Source organism: Bradysia coprophila, assembly GCF_014529535.1.
Source record: "Bradysia coprophila strain Holo2 chromosome X unlocalized genomic scaffold, BU_Bcop_v1 contig_12, whole genome shotgun sequence".
NCBI classification, from domain to species: domain Eukaryota; kingdom Metazoa; phylum Arthropoda; class Insecta; order Diptera; family Sciaridae; genus Bradysia; species Bradysia coprophila.
This window is the reverse complement of record NW_023503293.1, coordinates 3,694,942-3,714,619: the sequence shown is the minus strand read 5'-3', so window position 1 is coordinate 3,714,619 and position 19,678 is coordinate 3,694,942. Positions and strand designations below refer to the sequence as shown.

At 37.5% G+C, this 19,678-nt stretch overlaps 1 protein-coding gene and 1 long non-coding RNA gene across 4 annotated transcripts in view; one reads left to right on the top strand and one right to left on the bottom strand.

Moving 5' to 3' along the window:
* Window positions 1–253: 253 nt before the first annotated feature.
* Window positions 254–19,678, bottom strand: part of LOC119067216 (rootletin) — a 33,943-nt gene continuing 14,518 nt past the window's right edge. The window contains exons 1-14 of one of the 3 annotated variants that reach the window (XM_037170061.1): window positions 13,942–14,252; window positions 8,227–8,583; window positions 7,972–8,129; window positions 7,736–7,901; window positions 6,629–7,674; window positions 5,894–6,575; window positions 4,961–5,831; window positions 4,462–4,892; window positions 3,976–4,398; window positions 3,515–3,922; window positions 3,209–3,444; window positions 2,248–3,148; window positions 2,008–2,183; window positions 254–1,947 (exon numbers count right to left, since the gene is read on the bottom strand). In XM_037170061.1, coding sequence (XP_037025956.1) covers window positions 1,863–1,947; window positions 2,008–2,183; window positions 2,248–3,148; window positions 3,209–3,444; window positions 3,515–3,922; window positions 3,976–4,398; window positions 4,462–4,892; window positions 4,961–5,831; window positions 5,894–6,575; window positions 6,629–7,674; window positions 7,736–7,901; window positions 7,972–8,129; window positions 8,227–8,583; window positions 13,942–13,950 — 5,949 coding nt within the window. In that variant the 5' untranslated portion in view covers window positions 13,951–14,252 and the 3' untranslated portion in view covers window positions 254–1,862. Of the gene's footprint in view, window positions 1,948–2,007; window positions 2,184–2,247; window positions 3,149–3,208; window positions 3,445–3,514; window positions 3,923–3,975; window positions 4,399–4,461; window positions 4,893–4,960; window positions 5,832–5,893; window positions 6,576–6,628; window positions 7,675–7,735; window positions 7,902–7,971; window positions 8,130–8,226; window positions 8,584–8,651; window positions 8,743–13,941; window positions 14,253–19,678 lie in introns of those variants that run through there. The other 2 variants (XM_037170059.1, XM_037170062.1) reach the window with 2 other exon arrangements.
* Window positions 13,780–15,125, top strand: LOC119067225. Its single transcript, XR_005085894.1, has 3 exons — window positions 13,780–13,973; window positions 14,028–14,136; window positions 14,248–15,125. It is a non-coding gene; the product is annotated as an uncharacterized LOC119067225 (long non-coding RNA).

Below are 19,678 nucleotides of genomic sequence, written 5' to 3'. Positions count from 1 at the left end.
GGTCTGCAAATGCAGTCCTCGTTGGCGTATATTCGACATAGGCTTCAGTTGGTAAAAAAATTATTTTTTTTCTTAAAATTTTCTTTATTTCACAACTTGAAATAATTTACGTTCAATTTCTAAATTCTATAATTTTCATGTTGTAATCAAGTGAATTCATTCTACGAACACCTATCGTGGTTTAGGTATTAACACGTGTAATATAATAATGCAATTCAAATTTTTTTGTTTTTGTTTTTAAACTTTTTTCTTTATTTATTGATTCGAAACTAATTTAGTTTAGTTCGTTTTCTAAATTTAAATTTTCTAAAATTCTTTGTACCTTATGAGGTGAAAACTGGCAGTATTCAAAAGTTTTTTTTTTTATTATTTATGGATTTGTGCACATTCTCTATAATGATTAATTAATAAATGGGAGAGTTTCGAAGACACCCGCGCGTCTTCCGGTTAATTATCAATCTAAAAATAATTTGTAACTGTGTGAATGAGTGGCAGTGTAAATGTTCCGTTAAAAAAACGGTAAATGTATTTTCTTCTGAAAGTAATGAGATGTTCTGTTGAACTCGCAATTGAAAACCATCCACAACACACTAAATCTGATTATTAACACTTGACTGGTGTAAAGGTTAAGTATACCCATGAAAGTTGAAATTTTTACATACTTGGATGATAGAACTTTGAAACAGGGTCTATTTTAGGAAATTTAATTCTAAAAAATTCCTTAAAACACTTGAATTTCTGAATAAAGAAATTTTTCGAAAGAATTTTACGGAATTTTTAAAAAGTAAATTCCCAAAAATAGACCTTGTTTTGAACGACTAAAAGAGACGAACAAAAATCCGGTTAAAAGAAATTCATACACGCATTCTATTGAGGCAACCTTTTGTCGCCTCCGACCTTGTTTTTGATCGTTTTGACCATTAATCAATTGCAGCGTGGTTGCGTTTATGTTCGCAACATTTTTCACCGGTTTTGGACTATCCTCTTTTTTAAAACCCAGTTTTGAATTTACGTCACACGTAAATTGTTTTTTTTTTTATATTATTAGACCGTGTTGCATCTAACGATCTCATAGATGTCCCATACTGTCGTTAGAGAAATCTCTCTTTCATTTTTTAATGAAGAATTGGGTTTGATTGAAACAAATATTTACAAAATGCTTTACAATCTCGTTCGTCCTGTGTTTATCCAATAAGTAAAGATCCCAGATTTTCTTGAATTATATTACTGTAGGTGCTGGCAAAGTTGTCCATCCAAAATTCGATTCCGAAAAACGGTTAGCAGTCCAGAAATATGAATCGTATCCGTTCGGCGGATTTCGATCACGCCGTAAGTTGAAAATCATTTACGGAAGTGATTGCAATGAATAGAATTGTGATAACATTGTAACGTTTTGTTACATTGTATGGATAATAAGCTACCTGAATTACTAGCTATGTGCACAAATACGAAGGACGGAAAGGTTTAGAAACACATTTTCGTGCAAAGTGTGTTCCTTTTGTTTATTCTAATGGTCTCTCGTTCTCCGCGTACGAGAGAACTAAATTTGTCTAAATTAAAGGTGAAAAAAAAGAAGTTTTAATTAAAACTGGGACGACGAAAATACGGAACCGGAAATAAAATTGTGGTCGCAATGACATTGTGAGATTGGTGGTAAACTTAAGATTTAAACTAAAATAAATAAAATAGAAAAAATAAAACAAAATATCACGAAAGACAGCGTCCAATAACTCATCGAAGTGATTGGGTATTTCTGTGCGCTGCCTGAAAGAAACGAAAACTTTAACTTGACTTTTCTTTGACTAGTTCAATTTCTTCAAATAGTAAATTTAGCGATTACGATGCCATTCAATTTAAACAATTCATTTATATGAACGTGGACTCAAACTTCTGTCGTAATCACGTCCCGTGTTCGGAGGTAGACTCATCGACACGGCACTGTCCAATCTAGAAAAAAAAAATTATCGAGCAAATAGAGATGCCATTCCTGGTGAACAATTGTCCTACCTTCTTGTTTCATTTTCCAATAGTCCTGAGTCCAACGGATCTTGAGCAACATGTCTTAAGGAATCACCAAGGGTTTGTCTTAGCTGATGCATATCTCGTCCGGCACGTGTACTTCTCAAAATATACATTTGCCGACGTTTAGCTTCTTGGGCTAATTGCTCTCTAAGCATAGAAATCTATGGACGAAATTTTCACATTATTCGGCGCAAATTCTGACAAAACGTGCGCAGGATAAATTACTTGATTTTCTAGTCTCAGCACTTGTTGACGATGAGACTGTTCTCGGGCATCCAGTAAACGTTCCGCTTGCAGTTGAGCTGAACGATACCGATCCGAGTCACCCGGAAGACATTTTGGATTTTCGAAAAGTTTAGCTTTTGCTCTAGCCAACTCTGATTCCTTTTCAGCTAACATCGTTTCCATGCGACGCACTTTCATACGAAGATCACGATTCTCCTGTTCGATCAATGAATGGTCCAATCCACAATTGAAGCCCGTATTTAGACTCATGTGACCGGTTCCGCCACCGCCACGTGAGAAACAGCTGTCCGTTTCCAATCGATTCGAATCGTATTCGCCATCGTTACCGCCGTACAAGCTCTTCTCGGATCGATCGAATTTCACTTGTCCCGAAAATTTGCTGCTCTTCAGATTCTCCAGATGACGCACTTTCTCATTCAACGCTTCCACTTTTCCTTTCAGTTCAGCCTTTTCACGCTGGGTGTTCATCAGCTGACGAGACAGATCTTCTTCGCCCACATTACCCACCTGGTCGCTGCTATCATTCCACTTAGCAATTCGTAATTGCGATTCCAGTGCCGATTTTTGAACTTCCATTTCGGCTACCTGCTCTTGCTGTCGTTGAATTGCATCCTGTTGGGATTGCTGCGAACGTCTCAAATCATTTATGGTGTTCTGGGCAGCGTCTAGCCGTTCGTTGAGAATTCGGCGTTCGTTTTCGCTTGACGACAATGATTTTTGGATTTGTTTCATTTTATCTTGATTGGCAATGGCATTGTGTGACTGCTCAGCGCCTTGTTTCTGAAGACAATTTAGCTCACCACGAAGTTCCGTTTCGGTTATTGCTGCAACTTGCAATCGTTCCTTCAATTGGTCCACAGTTGTTTTTAAGGCGACGCATCTGCAGCGAGAGTTTTGATAATTTTGGTAAGAAATTTAGTGTCTCTTGAAATGACAATACCTGTCTTCGAGTTGTGTTGACGATCGTGACTGGTTGTCCAAGCGTTCCTGTAAGTTGCGCAAGTGGTTGTCCTTCTCCTGTAGAGCCATTTGAAGTCGTTGTATATCTCCTTCAAGTGCCACGCGCTGCAGATCAAGTTTAGAGGCACGTCCGTCACAACGAGCCAATTCTTCTTGCAAATGACGTTTTTCAGATTCAAGTCTGGCTCCATTCTGACGGCATTTGTCCAAACGATCCTACCATCCAATGAAATATTTGTCGTGTTACTTGTCGGACTAAGAGTTATCTCGTCATCAAAATAATTACCTCACATTGACCTCTCTCCTCATTGCCCGATCCTAATTGTAATTCCAAACTATTGCATCGCTCACGTAATGCATTGGCTTCGTCGGACTTTTGCTTCAATGCCTCCTCAACATTGGCCAAAGTGGTCGTCTTTTGAGTTAGTTTTGCCTCAACATTTGATTTATCCTCCTGAACTGCACGCAGTGTTTGTTGGAGCTTCGAAATTTTGTTCTCGCTACGATTATGTTGTTCACCCGCCTCCTGGAGCTGTTTCTTTGCCGTACATAATTGCGTTTTATAATCGTCTTTTTCACGTTCAATGTGTGCCACTTGCTGCATCAGAGTTCGTACACCTTTGCGAACCATTTCCGGATCAACATCAATCAAAGGGCCATCACAAGTCATGCTTCGGGTGTCATAGTCGTGACCTAATAGAAAATCAGTGAAATTTTGTTTCTCAGCTAAAACGTCGACGAAGTGATACCTCCTCTTGCTGGACTGTAACGCCTCGAAGGACTTAACAATCGGTACGGCAAGCTAACAGATCCATCCAACTGAACCCCTGCGATACGACGCAGTGTATGCCCGATGGAACTCAAGCGATTCTCTACATCTTTCTTTGCGCAATCCGTTTGACCTAATTGTTCGTCCAATGCACGGATTCTTCCCTCAGCTGCCCCTATTCTAGCTTTAAGCTCTTGAATTTGTTGAGTGGCATCGGCGAGACACACTTCCAGATTGTGTTTTTGATCTTCCAAACGCTTTTCGCGGCCACGTCCTTCTTCCATTCGACCTAACAATTCCTGTTCGCGATTGTGGAAACGGTGTTCGTCTTGATTTGCCTTGCATCGAGCTCGACCCAATTCTTGTCTAGTTGCTTGAAGATTTGTGTCCAAATCACACAACTTTGTGGAAATTGAATGTTAGAACCAAGCAATGATAGATCAAAAGGACTGAGATTGACTCACCTGTTTCTTCACTTGATGCAATTCTTGCTGAACTCTTTCTCTTTCTTCGGTCTCGTTGCATAACCTTGATTGTAGTTCCTTTTCTTGTACATCTTTCTGGCCTGAACTTTGTTGCATCTTTTGAATTGTATTTTGAGCAGTTTGATGCTCTTGGGTCAATTTTGCTAGATTGTTTTGAGTTTCCTTTAGAATGGTAGAGATTCGGGTCTTTTCCACGTCCATTGTATTTCGGGACTCTTCGAGTGTAGCTATTTTCTGAACAGCTTCATCTAGATTGCGGCTCTGTTCGCGTTTCTGGCCTTCGACACGTTTTACATGATCGCGAAGATCCTTATTTGTATTTGCATACTTGTCGCGTTCAATGTTACTATCGGCCAGAGCACGTCTGGAGTCAATCAATTCTTTCCGGACACTTTCCATGATGTTCTCGGCTAAAATTTGGATATACAAAAATTAGAAAATGTTGACACGATCAACGAATACCACTTTTCCAACTCACTCTCTTTCAGTTTTCGAAGTGTTTCCTGAAGTTGATTGTTGAAAGAATCGGCCTTGTCCTCCGTCATGCGCTGCTGAACCTTGAGCGCTTCGACATCTCTTTGGGCGGCATCCCGTTCTTCTCTCATTCCATTCAAAAAAATTTCCAGTTGACTGACCTTTTCTTCCAGCTTGATCTTTTGTTCTTCCATCTTAGTCCTCAACTTGGCCATTTCATCCTTGAGCTGATTGTTTACACCTCGATCTTTTTCAACACGTGCTGCGAATTCTCTCTTCAAACGATCCATATTTTCGTTCTCGTTTGCCAGTTCCCGTGCTACTTGATCCAACTTTTCCATCACTGCCTGCTTGTCTCGATGTGCAATCAACAGTGCTTGCTGCTTCTCATTTTCGGCACGAATCATAACTTCTTCATGCTGCTGGCAAATCGAATCTAAGTGCAGCTGAAGGGATTCATATCGTTCGCGTAAATTCTCATATTCCCCATCTTTGGTGGACTCCATTGCTTGTAGTGCTTGTTGCATACGCTTCTCTAGAGATTGACGGATCTGCTCCTTTTCTTCGTTTAATTTACGGACATTGTCTTCGCCGAGAGATTTCAGATAGGCGATTTTTTCCAGAAATTCTGCCTCCTGATTGGCGGCCGCGTTTGTTAGTTGAACTTTCATTTCTTGGGCTCGGCGTTCGCTTGACTCCAAGTCTTTGGTCAATCGTTGAATGTTACTCTTCATGTTCTCCTTATTGATCAACAAATCTTGAACTTCACGTTCTAATTGATCTTTTTTGTTGTCGGTAGCTTCGAGTGTAGTATTTGTGTCGAACAATGTTGCTTCAAGTGCCTCCTTTTCGGATCGAAGAGATGCCAATTGCTCCTAAACAAACGCAAATGGATAATTGACATCAAACTGAAAACACTTTTTTGATGAAAACTCACCTGCAGCCTCTGCAGTTCTTTCTCGTGCGAGTCGATAATTATCATTTTCTCTTCATTTTCTTTGACCAAATCTTCTAAGCTGCGATTCAAACGGTTGTTAGTCTCATTGGCTTGTTCCAAACGCTGTCTCAATCTCATCAGCTCTTCGCCAATTTGCTCCTTCTTTCGCGTTACCACTGCCAATTGATTCGTCAAATCACCTCTTTCCCTCATTACGCAGCTCAGCTCCTGTTCAACCTTGTCTTTGTCGATTTCCAAAAACTTCAGTTTTTCACTGACTGCCAATTTCTCCGAATCCAATTCAAGTCGTGTCTGTTCCGCTACAATCAATTCTTTCTTCAAGGCAGACAAATCAGCAGCTTGATCAGCGGTAGTGTTTTTCAGAGCATTCCTTTCTGCCTCCAATTCGGCAATGGCAGCATTCAACTGCTTGGCCTCCATGGTTACGTTGTCGTTGGAAGAACTTGACTTTTCCAATTGATTCAATAGATCGATTCGCTCGGAACTCAAACGGTCGATGTCGTACTCCAATTCCATTTTTTGCTTTTCGATTATCGACAACATTCCATCCGATTCCAAACGTTGTTGTTCCAATAGATCTCTCGTTAGATACAACTTGTTCAGCTCCTCACGCAGAATTATCGTCTCTTCACGCATACGGCTGCCGCGTTCTTCTTCGGCTCTGTAGAAAAGTAATTTTTATTTCTGATGTAAGTCTTAAGTGACAAAATTTACCGTAAATTCATTTCCGTAATTTCCTTATCCTTCGTAACGCGTTGCAATTCCAACTCCAACAATTTCTTGTCCTCATCCAACGAATCGGCATATTTCTGCAGTTTGCTGTTGACATTTTGCAGTTTTTCGTAGTCACTGTTCAATCCATCCACAACAGTGTTCAATTCAGCTTTACCTCGCTCAGCGGATTGTTTATCGGTTCGAAGGTTGTCCAATGTTTTCTGGAGACTGTCTCGTTCTTTGCATAATTCCGATAATTGTAAGTTGGTTGCATCTAATTTGTCCGTTAATTCAGTTACTTTTACGGTGAGTATTTCTCGCGTATGCTCCGACGAATCGCATTGACGCTTAGTCATTTGAAGGGTGTCGGTGTTCGACTGTAACTTGACGTGAAGGTCATGTAACAGCAGCTGGTATTTGTGGAGAGCTGCCTGTACAGCTGATATAGTTCCTTCGGCGAATGCCTGAGACGTACGAACACCGCCACGTTTCGGTGATCGAGGGGCTGCAGCTATACCACCCTGAGACAAATGAAGATGTTGAGCAGCTGAGTCAATTTCACCGCCAGCGTCAGCATCATGTACAACCACATGAGCAATATCGCGTAGTGCTACATTCAAGCGCTCGATTTCATCGTTTAGTCGGTTGTTCTGTGAAGCTTGGCTTTCGGCTTGAATGCACCGATCTTCGAGTGTTTTCAGGTCAAGCAATAGCTCTTGTAAACGCTGATCTCGTTGCGAAATTTCAATTTTGCTGTTGTCATATTGGGTCTTCAAGTTGTTCAGCTGGGATCGTAGCTCAGCGTTCATACGATCAATTTGCATTTGATGGGCTTCCTCATTACGAAGTGCTTGCTTGATATTAACGGATACACCTCCGCAGGCGCCAGCAACTTCTCGATTCGCTCCACTAATGTCGTTACGCATACGACCCAATTCGGACTTTATCGAAATTTGCATGTCCTTAAAGAGACGCTTTACGGACACAACATCACGCCACATATTCAACACTCGATTATGTTCGGAGTTGTAGTATTCATTGAATGCCTGAAATTTTATTAGGGACAGTTAGGGCGGATGGTTGTGAAATTACTTCAACAGAACTCACGAGTTCTTCTTCTTTCCATTCATCCTCTTTAGCAATGACATCATCTCGTAAATGTTCCCAATCGGTTGTCAGTTTTTGCAAATCATTGGTTAGTGCTTCGTTAGTGCGATGAGATTCCTCCAGTTGTTGACGTAAGATGTTATTGTGTGACAGTAATTGTTCACACCTTTCGTTCCGAAAAACGAATCACACAATTAGCTCTTCTCTACACAACTCAAAACACTTCAATAATTTACCGGTGCTTTTCATCTTCCAATCGCCTAGCAAGGTCGTCGTGATGATCATCTTGGTATTCCCGCAAAGGGGCAGAATGTTCAACAGACGATGTACAAGGGAGACTAATTGGAGCTGCAGAATAACTTGTAGCGGGCAGAGGCAATGCCGTAGTACTTGACTAAATTTGTATAAAAAGAAGAAGATGAAACTGACTTGTCCTCGTAATATGAAGGTAGAGTAGGACAAGGTTGCACTTAAAAAAATAAATATCTCACCCCAGTTCGTGGTGTTATCGGTAATACATCGTGAATCTTGCCCTCCAAATCATTGCATCTTTGCTTGTACTGTAACACTTTATTCTGCAATCGTCCAACCAAAGCGGCCTGATTTTGTTGAGCCTGTTTATAGGTGTCCAATCGTTTTCGGTAGTTACTAGCCTCGTCCTGTAAACGTTGACGCAGATCCTGATTCTGTCTCAACAGCAAATTCGAATCGTTTGGCGTTGGACTGGCCATTCTAGTTGTAACACTTCCCGGCTCGAAGCGACCTTTGTTGATAATCGGTCGGGAAAATGGCTTCCGCTTTTCCAATGAATTTGATCGAGTTAATCCAGAAGGATCTTTATGAGCCAACTGAAAGAAAAGGTTGAAAATTAATGCAAAAAAAAAAAATCAATTTTCAAGACTCTCGTAAAACAGACCGAAATTTGTACTCTTTTCATAACAGCGGCCTTCCATCTACTGCACTTAATATAACAATAACACCGCGCATTGATTGCATTGAAAAACAACCCTTGTTCTATTTTTATGACAACGTTGACCACAACTTTCCCTTTCCTAATTAAAATGTGTTACAACAATGTGGCTACATAAAAAGTATGGCAAACGACCATTCGAAGAGGATAGAGGTGCAACAAGAAAAAACAATTGAGTCACACTTTAAATACAACATTCTACCCACCTACGATCGGCTGGGGTCTATTAATGAATTGATTTATTCATGATGCATGCATTTAACACACGCACTTCGAACGAGAAAGAATCGCATTTAGTATTCTGGTTGGTGTGCTGTATAGGATATATGTAGGTATATAGCGTTGAACATAAAAATAATCGTGATATTTGGTTACGGTCTGTTGCACTTCTTATCTTTAGACATAACTAACTTAATAGTAAAGTGAATGTTGTACAAACAACAAAATATTTTATTGATTGATTGTTTGAAAGAATTTATATTATGGGATAGTAGTGACAATCAGTTTTTCTTTTAATAATTTAGTTTCTTTATGATGGAAGAGACGGACAACTGTAAGCATTACGCACAGAATTTTCAATCGTTTTTCTTCAAACTCGATCTCAATTTTATCATTCATACTACGTAGTTCGTCCAAAAAAAGTCTCTATTCTTAACGCTTAAGAATCTCAAGAATCAAAGCTCTTTAGCATGTTGAATGATAATATAATCAAAGGTACAACCTGACTGGAAATTACCCTCAATTTTAGAGAGCTAGACTTCGAGATATTTTAAAAATTCATCATTATGCTATTGAGCTAGGCAAACCTCAACAGCCACTTGTTGGTATCTCTTTTACGTTTCAATATATTTACGAAAATTTTTATCCATCGCGGACAATGGTTCGAAACCGTAATTTTTGGTTTTCATTGTTGATTGCGATTTCTAGGGCAGTTGACCAAAGTCATTGAAGTATCTTATACAGTAACATGAATGGAAAGGCTTTTAATGGACAAGAGTTTTTAGGTTAGTGTTAGTGCAAATGAAGTAACAGATTTAATTATTATGTCGTGATAACCGGTCTAAGGTATTATAATTGAATTAATGTTGACTCCCCTTCCACCCATTATACGATTACAAACTCTTAACTCTTTCCATACTTAGTGTGTAATGTTAGTTGATATACTTGTAGTAGATAAGGGTATCAACTATCAACGTTTGTAATAAATTAGGATTACGATGACTCAGACTTTATATATGAATATAATCAATTCAATAATCCAATTATGATACCTCTATCTCTATGTATATGTTTACCATTGGTAGAATGATAAATTTAGAAAATTTATTCCCATAAACCTTGACATCGTCCATATTGATTAGAACGAAATCAGTTTCGCTGAATCAGAATAGTGTTGCTATGCGAAGAAAAAAAAAATCAAAAGTATGATTCGGTATGTAGTATCACTCAGATACAAAAACAAGTTTTATTTCGAACCCTTAAATTTTGTCATTTCAAATGCGTAAAATCAAAAATAGATATAATTGCCAAAATATCCGAAAACATTTCATGAATTTTTGATTTGGATAAAATCATTGGAAAGGAAGAAGTACGTCCATCATTGTAAATGTGTAAAGCATTTTCACAATGTTAAAATGTGTATAAGGGAAAAGGAAGACAAAGTTACCCACAGGATAAATTACTATCTGCACGCATGTTACTGACTGTCACCGTGTATTATTGTGGAAATGCTTAGCGATATGTAAATGGTTGATAGAAATAGAATTTATATTGAAAAGAATATTTCTTTCGTCAATATTTACATTTCTTGTATTGTAGTAAAAATGGATTTTATGTGACGGTTTGGCTATAAATGTTTCAATTAGCAAAACAAAAACGAACGAACGAACGATAGCATCTAATGAGCCGAATTTAAATAAAAATTTATGTGTAATCGAACTATAGTAAGGAAATGAACCGCAAGACAGTTAGAACCGCGGTGAAAAATTTCAGACTTTTTTTTAACTCGCTTCCCATCAAATAAGACATGTCCAGATGACATGTGCGAGTATTTTTGATTTTCGCGGACCTTTACGAGTATAATAGTACATAACTTATTAATGGGACAAATAATGGAAATTATACTTCTTATGTGAAGATCGCCCATCCGAGGCGATGCCGAGGTCGTTAAACACATAAGAAGTCATCCTCATCATTTGTTTCATTTCCAAGTAAAGTATACTCAAAAACTTGAGGTCGTGAAGTAAAGTACACTTCTTTACCTCACGTTTCTGAGTAAAATTATACACGTCCAAAGCATTACGGAAACTGTACACACTCTACTTAGTAGAGTCTACTGCCAAGACACCCTGATTGTATTAGGACTCTTTCAATTACGCCCATTATTGACTTTTTTTATTGTATCAGGGACTATATGTCTTTCCGCAATACACTCTCTAGCAACCAAACTATATAATTATTAATGTGGGAAAAATTTTATGCGCTACAAAGAATCAGAGTTCCTGAAACTTATTTTGTCTCCGAATTTTTTTTAAATGAGTTAAATTAAATGAGTTTTGGTTGGTCGGTTGGTTGGTCTACTTTTAGCAAATGAAACTAATAATTGCGTTTCCGAAAACAAGAATTTACGTTGAACCACATTAATCACTTGGAATATACTCCGGTACATAGTCTGCTCGCAATAAATAAATTTGAAAAATATTTGCATCGGTTAGTTTGAACACAATGTAGTCATAATTGCTACTACAATTGAGTTCAAAAGTTTCCTTTTTACGGGATGGTTTATATGCTATCTATATGCTTAAATGGTAAATGTAATCCTTACCGATGTAATCATTATGTATCAGGACATGCACAGGCATACCAATCAGATGATAAAAACAGTGAAAATCGTAGTGAAAACTTTTTTTGTTCTTTATTTAAGGACCTCCATCTTAATTACTCAGTTTTTCACAAGGTGTTCTCTCATTCGGCTCGAATTTTCCACAAGAGATTCCAATTTAAACATTGATCCCATAGAACAATATTTACACTGAGGCAAGCACATAAGCATCTATGTTCATTTAGTTATGAATTCTCAGTCTTAACCACAAATTACAATCAATTTCGGAATGCATTGATAAAGCTACCTGCCTCTCCGATTGTTGGTACTACGTTGTCTTAAAACGATAAATTGAATTTGAGTTAAAGATTATATTTGTAGTACTGTTAGACAAATGTTGAGCGACTAAATACATAATCAGTCAGAAGGTGTAGGCCTCCAGTAATATTTGCCTAATAGAGAAGCGTAATAATTGAACAAGAATTCCGGTCGAATCCAGATGAAGGCAGAGTCTAAGAAATTAAAAGATTAAAAGATGTATACAGGCCTTCGTTTCATTGAGAGCGGAGGAACGACGAATAACTAAAGTTAAATCAGTTGCGAAGTATTTTCACCACCATGAAACGTAATGGGAGAACGGAAGCAAAGGTTCTGATCACTTCAACCGGGAAATTGGCCGAGTCGGCAAGTGAACAAATATGTTTTGCGATTATGTTGTTGCCCGCAATAAATTTTCAAAATTGTAAACTTCAAATTAACTTTGAATTCAACTGCATAAACATAATGAACTCAAATTAAAATTGCAATATTTTTTGTAGTATTTAAAACAAGAAAAAAGTTTCTTCGTTTTTGTAAATAAAAAACAAATTGACTTATTAGGACATGCAACAATGCAATAAATCATTTTAAATTAACGGTTTATGCGAATAAGCATTGGATTTAGATCAGATAATCATAGACTTTGCTCGGGAAGGTTGCATTTGAAATAGCAGATATATCTTAACATATACCGTATGTGTTAGAGAAACAACAGAACCGAATATCGTGAACATGATGTACTCTAAACAATTCTACCATATCTAAACAAAACGTAATGAATAGATTATGCGGCATTGTAGACAACGCAGGAATGCAGTATGAATATACTGTCCAGGAAATATTACATCACTAGGACTCACATCAGGTGAGTCAAGGTCCCAGAAAGCTGAAGTGAGACACTATAGCTTCTGCCCACTGGATTAGAATAACTCAGTTTTTCATATGCGTGATACTTTGTGTTACCACGGCCTAAAATTTTGACAGATGGGAAGAAAAGAGCACCTTTTGTCCCCAGAATAGTAAAAAAAAACTTTGCAGAGTCAGGGTCCCAGAAAGCTGAAGCGAGACACTGTAGCTTCTGCCCACTGGATTAGAATAACTCAGCTTTTCATATGCGTGATACTTTGTGTTACCACGGCCTAAAATTTTGACAGATGGGAAGAAAAGAGCACTTTTCGTCCCCAGAATAGTAAAAAAAAACTTTGCATGTTCAACCTAGTCTTTCCGATTTAGAAAATAAAGATGTGGTAAAAATGATAACGACCGGTGTTAATCACATCCACATTTAATACTATGATAACGTTCAAGAGATTTGAAGCCTATTGAAATTTAAACGAAGCTAACAAAGGTCATGAATCGATCACTAGACGATTTAATCGAATATCTAAGTACAAACATTGCTAATTCATCTGTAACGGGCTAACGACAGTAATAACAAAAGGCAATGAGCTCTGAATCATACTCTTTTAATAATTAAAACGAAAACGTCTGAGAAAGGTTGAAATGTTCAGTGGATCTTGCTAACGAAAACAACTTGTTCCACAGCCCAAAATAGACCAGGCAAAAAATGAAATCAAAGTTTCATGAAATTTCCTTTCGCAAAACATTCTGCTGTCGCTTCATAGTTCAACCAAACAGTACAAATGCATGCGATTAATATTGTAAAAACAGTTCTGAACTTTGATACCTCTATTTTAGCGTACAAATTTCAAAATTATCATTTTCAAGGTCAAAAATATTTTTTCTGAGTGTTATGTCTCACAAATAATTTTTTTTTTAAATTAAATCTGAAAGTTGATTGGGTTAAAAATAAAATTTTGATTTAATGTAAAATGCGTTTAGGTGAATTGATAACCTGAGGTTAACGATTACTGAAAAACAAAACTTCAGGAATATATTCAGAGGTAGGTTTACAGAGGAGGCATATTAAACGATCGTTTCGCTCCATCTATATAAATAATGTAGTCCACTTATATAAGTATAATTCCTTCCATTCGCCGGCTAATGATAAGATTGTTCAGCACATTGTTTGACTTGACATCATCATTATAACACATATCGTTTTACATAAATATAACCTTCTGACATTACACTTACACGAGACATTACAGTTTCCTTATTTGCACACGGTAAGGCCAACAATTTTTTCTTTTCTTTTTGAAACACTCTAAGTACACTCCTAGCACTGTTCTTGGTATCCAACAAAGTTCAACGAACTAGACGTCCTGTAATGAACATCCGCTTTGGTCGTATTCTGAAGAGGAACTAAATCTTCACGGAATGCCTCACAAGGTATGCACCAGTTAGTTGTTCGTTTAACGATAAATTTGTTAGGAATGTGTCCCGTAGCAACGTTTATAGTTAATAGAATTTTGTTAGTCGCCTTATTTTTCCTTCTCTCAGCATTATCGATATGCAAATTGCTGGTCTCTATCTGTATATTGTTATGTAAGATTATGCACCGAACATACATACGAAATGTTGACGGATATAATGTTGTATAGGCAAAAACCAAAACTTGGTATAGTAGTGGCGAAAAGGGAATGCTTACATAGTGGTTCAAATGTAAAAATGTACTTACTTGCACACCTGGTACAATTACATTGGGTAGACAATTATATGGAGGTTTTTCGCAATTGCCACCGTTATCAGGAAAATATAATGTTGATCGAGACCTCGCCTTCATTGTATATACAACTTCTAGCCAATCTGCCTTTACATTACTAGTCGACGGCAACGACATTTGTAACTCATAAATGTATTGCACTTTTACTTAAAAACCGCAAAAGGAAAAATTCTTTGTGTTAAAAAAAAAAGTTTTCGAAAGTTTCTTTTTATGCGAAAACTTTTTTTTTGTGAGTTAACACAACCGCAGAAATTATTAAAATCGACGCGATTTGTAGAAAGTTTTTGCCAGAAGAAGTAATTTTGACGATTAGGCGAGGCAAATAGCACAAGTTTTATTTAACAAATAAATAAAAAAAAACTTTTGGGCAAAGTGTTTTCAGCATTAAGTGTTTATGAGATGCGGGCACTTTTGATATTTCCATACGGAATGACGAATAAATACTGAAACCACAAGGGCGAAAAGTTTGTGATGGAATTTTTGTTTATCGGAACGTTTGGGTTGTCAGGAAAATTGGACAATGGGCGATGACTTTCTAAAAAAGAATTTTTACACCGAAAACGGATTTCCCCGATTTATATATTACCAATACTCGAACCCCGTCGTTTCGTCAGAAATATATTAAACACTTAACGTTTTCAAGAGCCGGTCTAGAAAATTAAGGTGGATATAAGGATTTCCAATAAAAAGACCGATTGATGTTGAAGCAGATGAAATTTTACCGAAGTGACGATGCACAAATACTCCCACAATGAAACCAAAATATTCCTATGAACTAGCTCCTAGCTCCTAATTTTTTGTCACGAATGAAACTGTTGTATACTGGCAGATTATTGGTAGATAACTGTGGGTATGTAGTTAACCACAGCACTGCTTGTAGAAGCAGTGCTGTGCCCTGACTTAGAAATGGGCTAAATCTAAAAATTTAACAATGCGAGATTAGTTTTGCAAGTGGGCCCAGTGCCGCCTTTTCCATATGGGCCAAATGGGCAAATGCCCGTGGCGCCCGAAGTGGAGCAGAAGAAAATGGCGCCCGAGGTCCTTAAAAAAATTCAGCTTTACTAAATTGGCGCCTATTTTTCCAATTGCCCGATGGCGCCCAAAAGCTAAAAGCGGCACTGAGTGGGCCCTTATCCTAAACGAACTCAAGAGTCCAATGCCCTTTAGAGTTTCTTACCCAAAACGAACTCGAAGCCCTACGTTCACAAATTTGTAATAAGGAATCTCTTTTCTACCGTATTGACCGAGAAGTCAGTTATTGGGTTTAATGTTCATACTTTGAATATGTAAAATTCAGGTGATTCAAGCAAAAATATTTTGTCTTAAGGATAAGATCTATTTATAGTCGGTGTTGCTTTCCATTAACTGGCTTAAGCTTAAGATGACTGTAGAGGCTTTAGCTTCATCTAACTATAAATCATACCATCTTCGATAAATTGCAGATCTTGAACTGTTTCGAGCCTTGCTTAGAGATGTGCGGGCCGCCCGAAAATGTCGGGCCGCCCGGGTTTTTATCCGGCCCGACTGGGCCTGGGCCGGGCGGGCTTCAAATCTGTCGGGCCGAGCTTGGACCGGACCTAAAAAATCAAATTTTTGACCCGATTTTCAAAGTTTCGCGCACTTTTTTATATGAAATTTGCTTTCGGGCCGCCCGAAAATGTCGGCCCGTCCGAGTTTTTATCCGGCCCGATCGGGCCTGGGCCGGGCGGGCTTCAACTCTGTCGGGCCGAGCTTGGACCGGACCTAAAAAATCAAATTTTTGACCCGATTTTCAAAGTTTCGCGCACTTTTTTATATGAAATTTGCTTTCGGGCCATAAATACGTCGGGCCAGTTCGGGCTGGGCTTTAAAAATGAATTTCGGACCGGGCTTAGGGCCGGACGGGCTTCAAAAAAACATCGGCCCGCACACCTCTAGCCTTGCTACTGAAACCGATTTCTAATTTCCTAGATGGTATCGTAGTTACAGTACTTGTATAGTATACTACCTACGGTGTAATTATATGAACAGTATCAGTATCTAGGGTAAAAACAAACAAGCAAACAACACATTTCTTTCTGCGGCTCTCTTCCTAATTATCCGAAAAAGAAAACTTTCTTTCATGTTCCAACCTCGATTTACAACGTAAACCATTTGTACATAAACGAAACTATTTTATTTTTCAAATTAAAAATATTAATAACCCAATACCAACCAAATATAATAATTCTTATTTACTCAACCCTATAAAAACATAAATATTCAAAAATCTACAAAGAACCCATAACATGTTCAGGCATTTTCTTTTTACTACAAATTTTTTTTTACTATGCTTCTGGCTTTCGTTTTTTTCCTTCTTCATAGTTTCGTACCATACATGCGACTGGCACAGAATAATATATAAATGTTGGGAGCTAACAAACGATAAAATGTCTCCACGAGAATTTAATAGATTTCCGTCTTTTCATGAACATTATTATTGTGGAAATCATATTTATCGAAGAAACAGGAATTGAATTGGTACGGAAATGTTTACTCTGAAAACTGTCTCATCGATTTACGATTCCAACGAATTGAGGTACCCGAGTTACAAACATTCCAAGCCGCAAAATCACTCACGACAATTAATAAATTATTACAATATTAGCAGCTGAAGAAGTTGAATACGAAATGTTGCTTTTCCTACGAACATGCAAATAGTTTCACTCAAATATACAGGTGCAAAGTCGTCTGTGTTTCTTGTGTTTCTTTTTTCGCTAATAAAGTACTCAATGAATTAAATGGAAGGAAAACTTTTATAGTTCGTTGAAACATTAAAACTTTAGTATTGATTGAGGTTGTAAAAACTGCTTGCAGATTTTACGGCAGAATGTTTTCTTGTGCACTTTTCAAGTGAGCTAACACTTTCTTTTATCGATATATGAAAGGTGTACAGTTGAAAGGACACTTTCTTCAAATTTGGTATTGGAATAATTTTTAGGGCTTTCTTATCAGCCGATTTATGTAGATCATTTGCATCCATTTAAAATACCAGTCTATTTATCGAGCTAGAGAATTCGGAATTTAAATAGTAGATTCAGTCCTTGGTTGGCTAATATCCAAATATTTTGACGATGAGTGGGAAATTCCGAACGCAAGGGGGATCCAATCCAACAAATAACAATGTCCACCAATGTCCACAACGATTAGATTAAGTGAATGCAAGGGGGATGTGCAATAAATAACAATGTCCACAACAATTGGATTAGATAAATTATGTATTCGTTGCAAAGCCCTGTCGAAATGACAGTTACGTCAAATCTCATCAGGTAAAGAAAAATTTTCCGTTGGGTGCTTACGAGTAAAAATGCCTTACATAACCTCGCATAAATCTAAAAAAAACGAGAGTTTGGCAGACGGTTCTAGCTTACAATCGGACGTAGTATCCTTCTCGGAATGGTGCGACTACAATGATTTGAATCTCAACCCAGAAAAGTGTTCGGCGTTGTCGATAACCTGCAAACCTCAACCGATAAACCGTCAATACTCCATAAAAGAAACGCCAATCGAAAAGAAAACGACAAAAAGGAACTCGGTGTTACGTTTGATAGTAGAGAAAGCTTCGCTACCCACATCAATGAAATCACAAAAAAAAATCGTACCAACTAATTGGATTTATCTTTAGAAGTACTCAGAGCATCAAACGTTCGGCTAGCCTGATCAAGCTTTACAACAAGTATGTTCGAAGCAGACTGGAGTATTGCAGTGCCATTTGGAACCTCTACTATGTGAAGTACAAAGAACAAGTGGAAAAGGTGCAACGTAAATTTACAAGGATGCTGTACTACCGATTCAACTGGACAAAACCTGACTACCCGACGGGACTGCAACATCTTAAAATGAAATCACTGGAAACCCGTCGTCTCGAACTGGATGAAATGGTTCTGTACAAAATCATCCACGAAAGAATCGTCACCAGTCTATCGTCGCGTATCACAGCTCACGTACCGCAATGACTTATTTGGCAAAATGACCATCACCTATTCTGCCTTCCTACTCCATCATCAAACTTACAGCTCAATTCGCCGGTTCATCGAATGCAGAACCACCATAATGTTTACTTTCGGCACATATTTAATTCCACTTACAACGAATATAAGTCACCGGTGAAAAGTCTGTACCCGTTTTAAACTGTTCTAAATTCTTTTAGTCATCTACGTTCTTCTACTTTTTCTCTTCAAATTCGATTAACGTTGGTAATTGATTAATTAATTTTTTTGTTCTTCTATAATTTTGTCCTAATTTCAATGTATGATTGGGCCTAGGCCGGTCCCCGGTCCATTGTAACTATAAATAAATAAATAAATAACCTAGCAATTTCTATTTTAGAGAATTTTTATTCTGAAAATTGAATTTTATTTTTCGCAATTCTTCTAAATTTTAAGAATTAAAATTCTTTAAAATAGGCCCTGCAATTAGGGATAAAAATGAGTAGTCCGCTTCTTGTGTTTCAATAAAAGGAAACTTATAAAACTTGCAAAGAAATTATTTCCACCTTCGTTATTCTCGTTAACCATTGCAATATTTATCGCACACGAATGCAGACTACAAAAAAGTTTGCTTTCTAAGCTTTTTTTTAGATTTGGCATTGAAAAGATTATCAGTCACGGTTGACCTACGGCTGTTGTGCATAATGTGTTTAAATATCTCCAATTTTTTCTATCTTCTAACGATACATCGTAATGATCGGCTTCTTTTTCGGTGATTATTTCTTAATATCAACGAGATATAGCAATATTGTAGGTTCGTATAATGAAAAACACAGCCTCAAGTAACTCACATTGATACAATTTCTACAAACATGAATAATTGATTATCATAGCAATTCTGAGAGTATTGAAGGTGCATGGTTCATCAAAATGGCATTTTTCTAATCTTAAGTTATGGCAGTCTATGAAATAAAAAAAAGCTTCTGTAATTAACCAGTGTTGTGCAATCTATCAACAGAGTCCGTATAATTTGTTCCACTTACAAAGTACAGCATTTCGATTTCATCAAATTAGACTTTCGTCTCATTGATTTTGATTTAAAAATTTACAAAATTGTTGAAAAGAATAATTTGCTGTAGCTGCTGTTACTGCAAACGATACAAAAAAAAATTTACAGCATGAAAACGAAATTATTCTGAACGAAACTTGCGATGCACAGATCTATTAATCCCGATGATTAGAGTGATTCATGGACTAACTG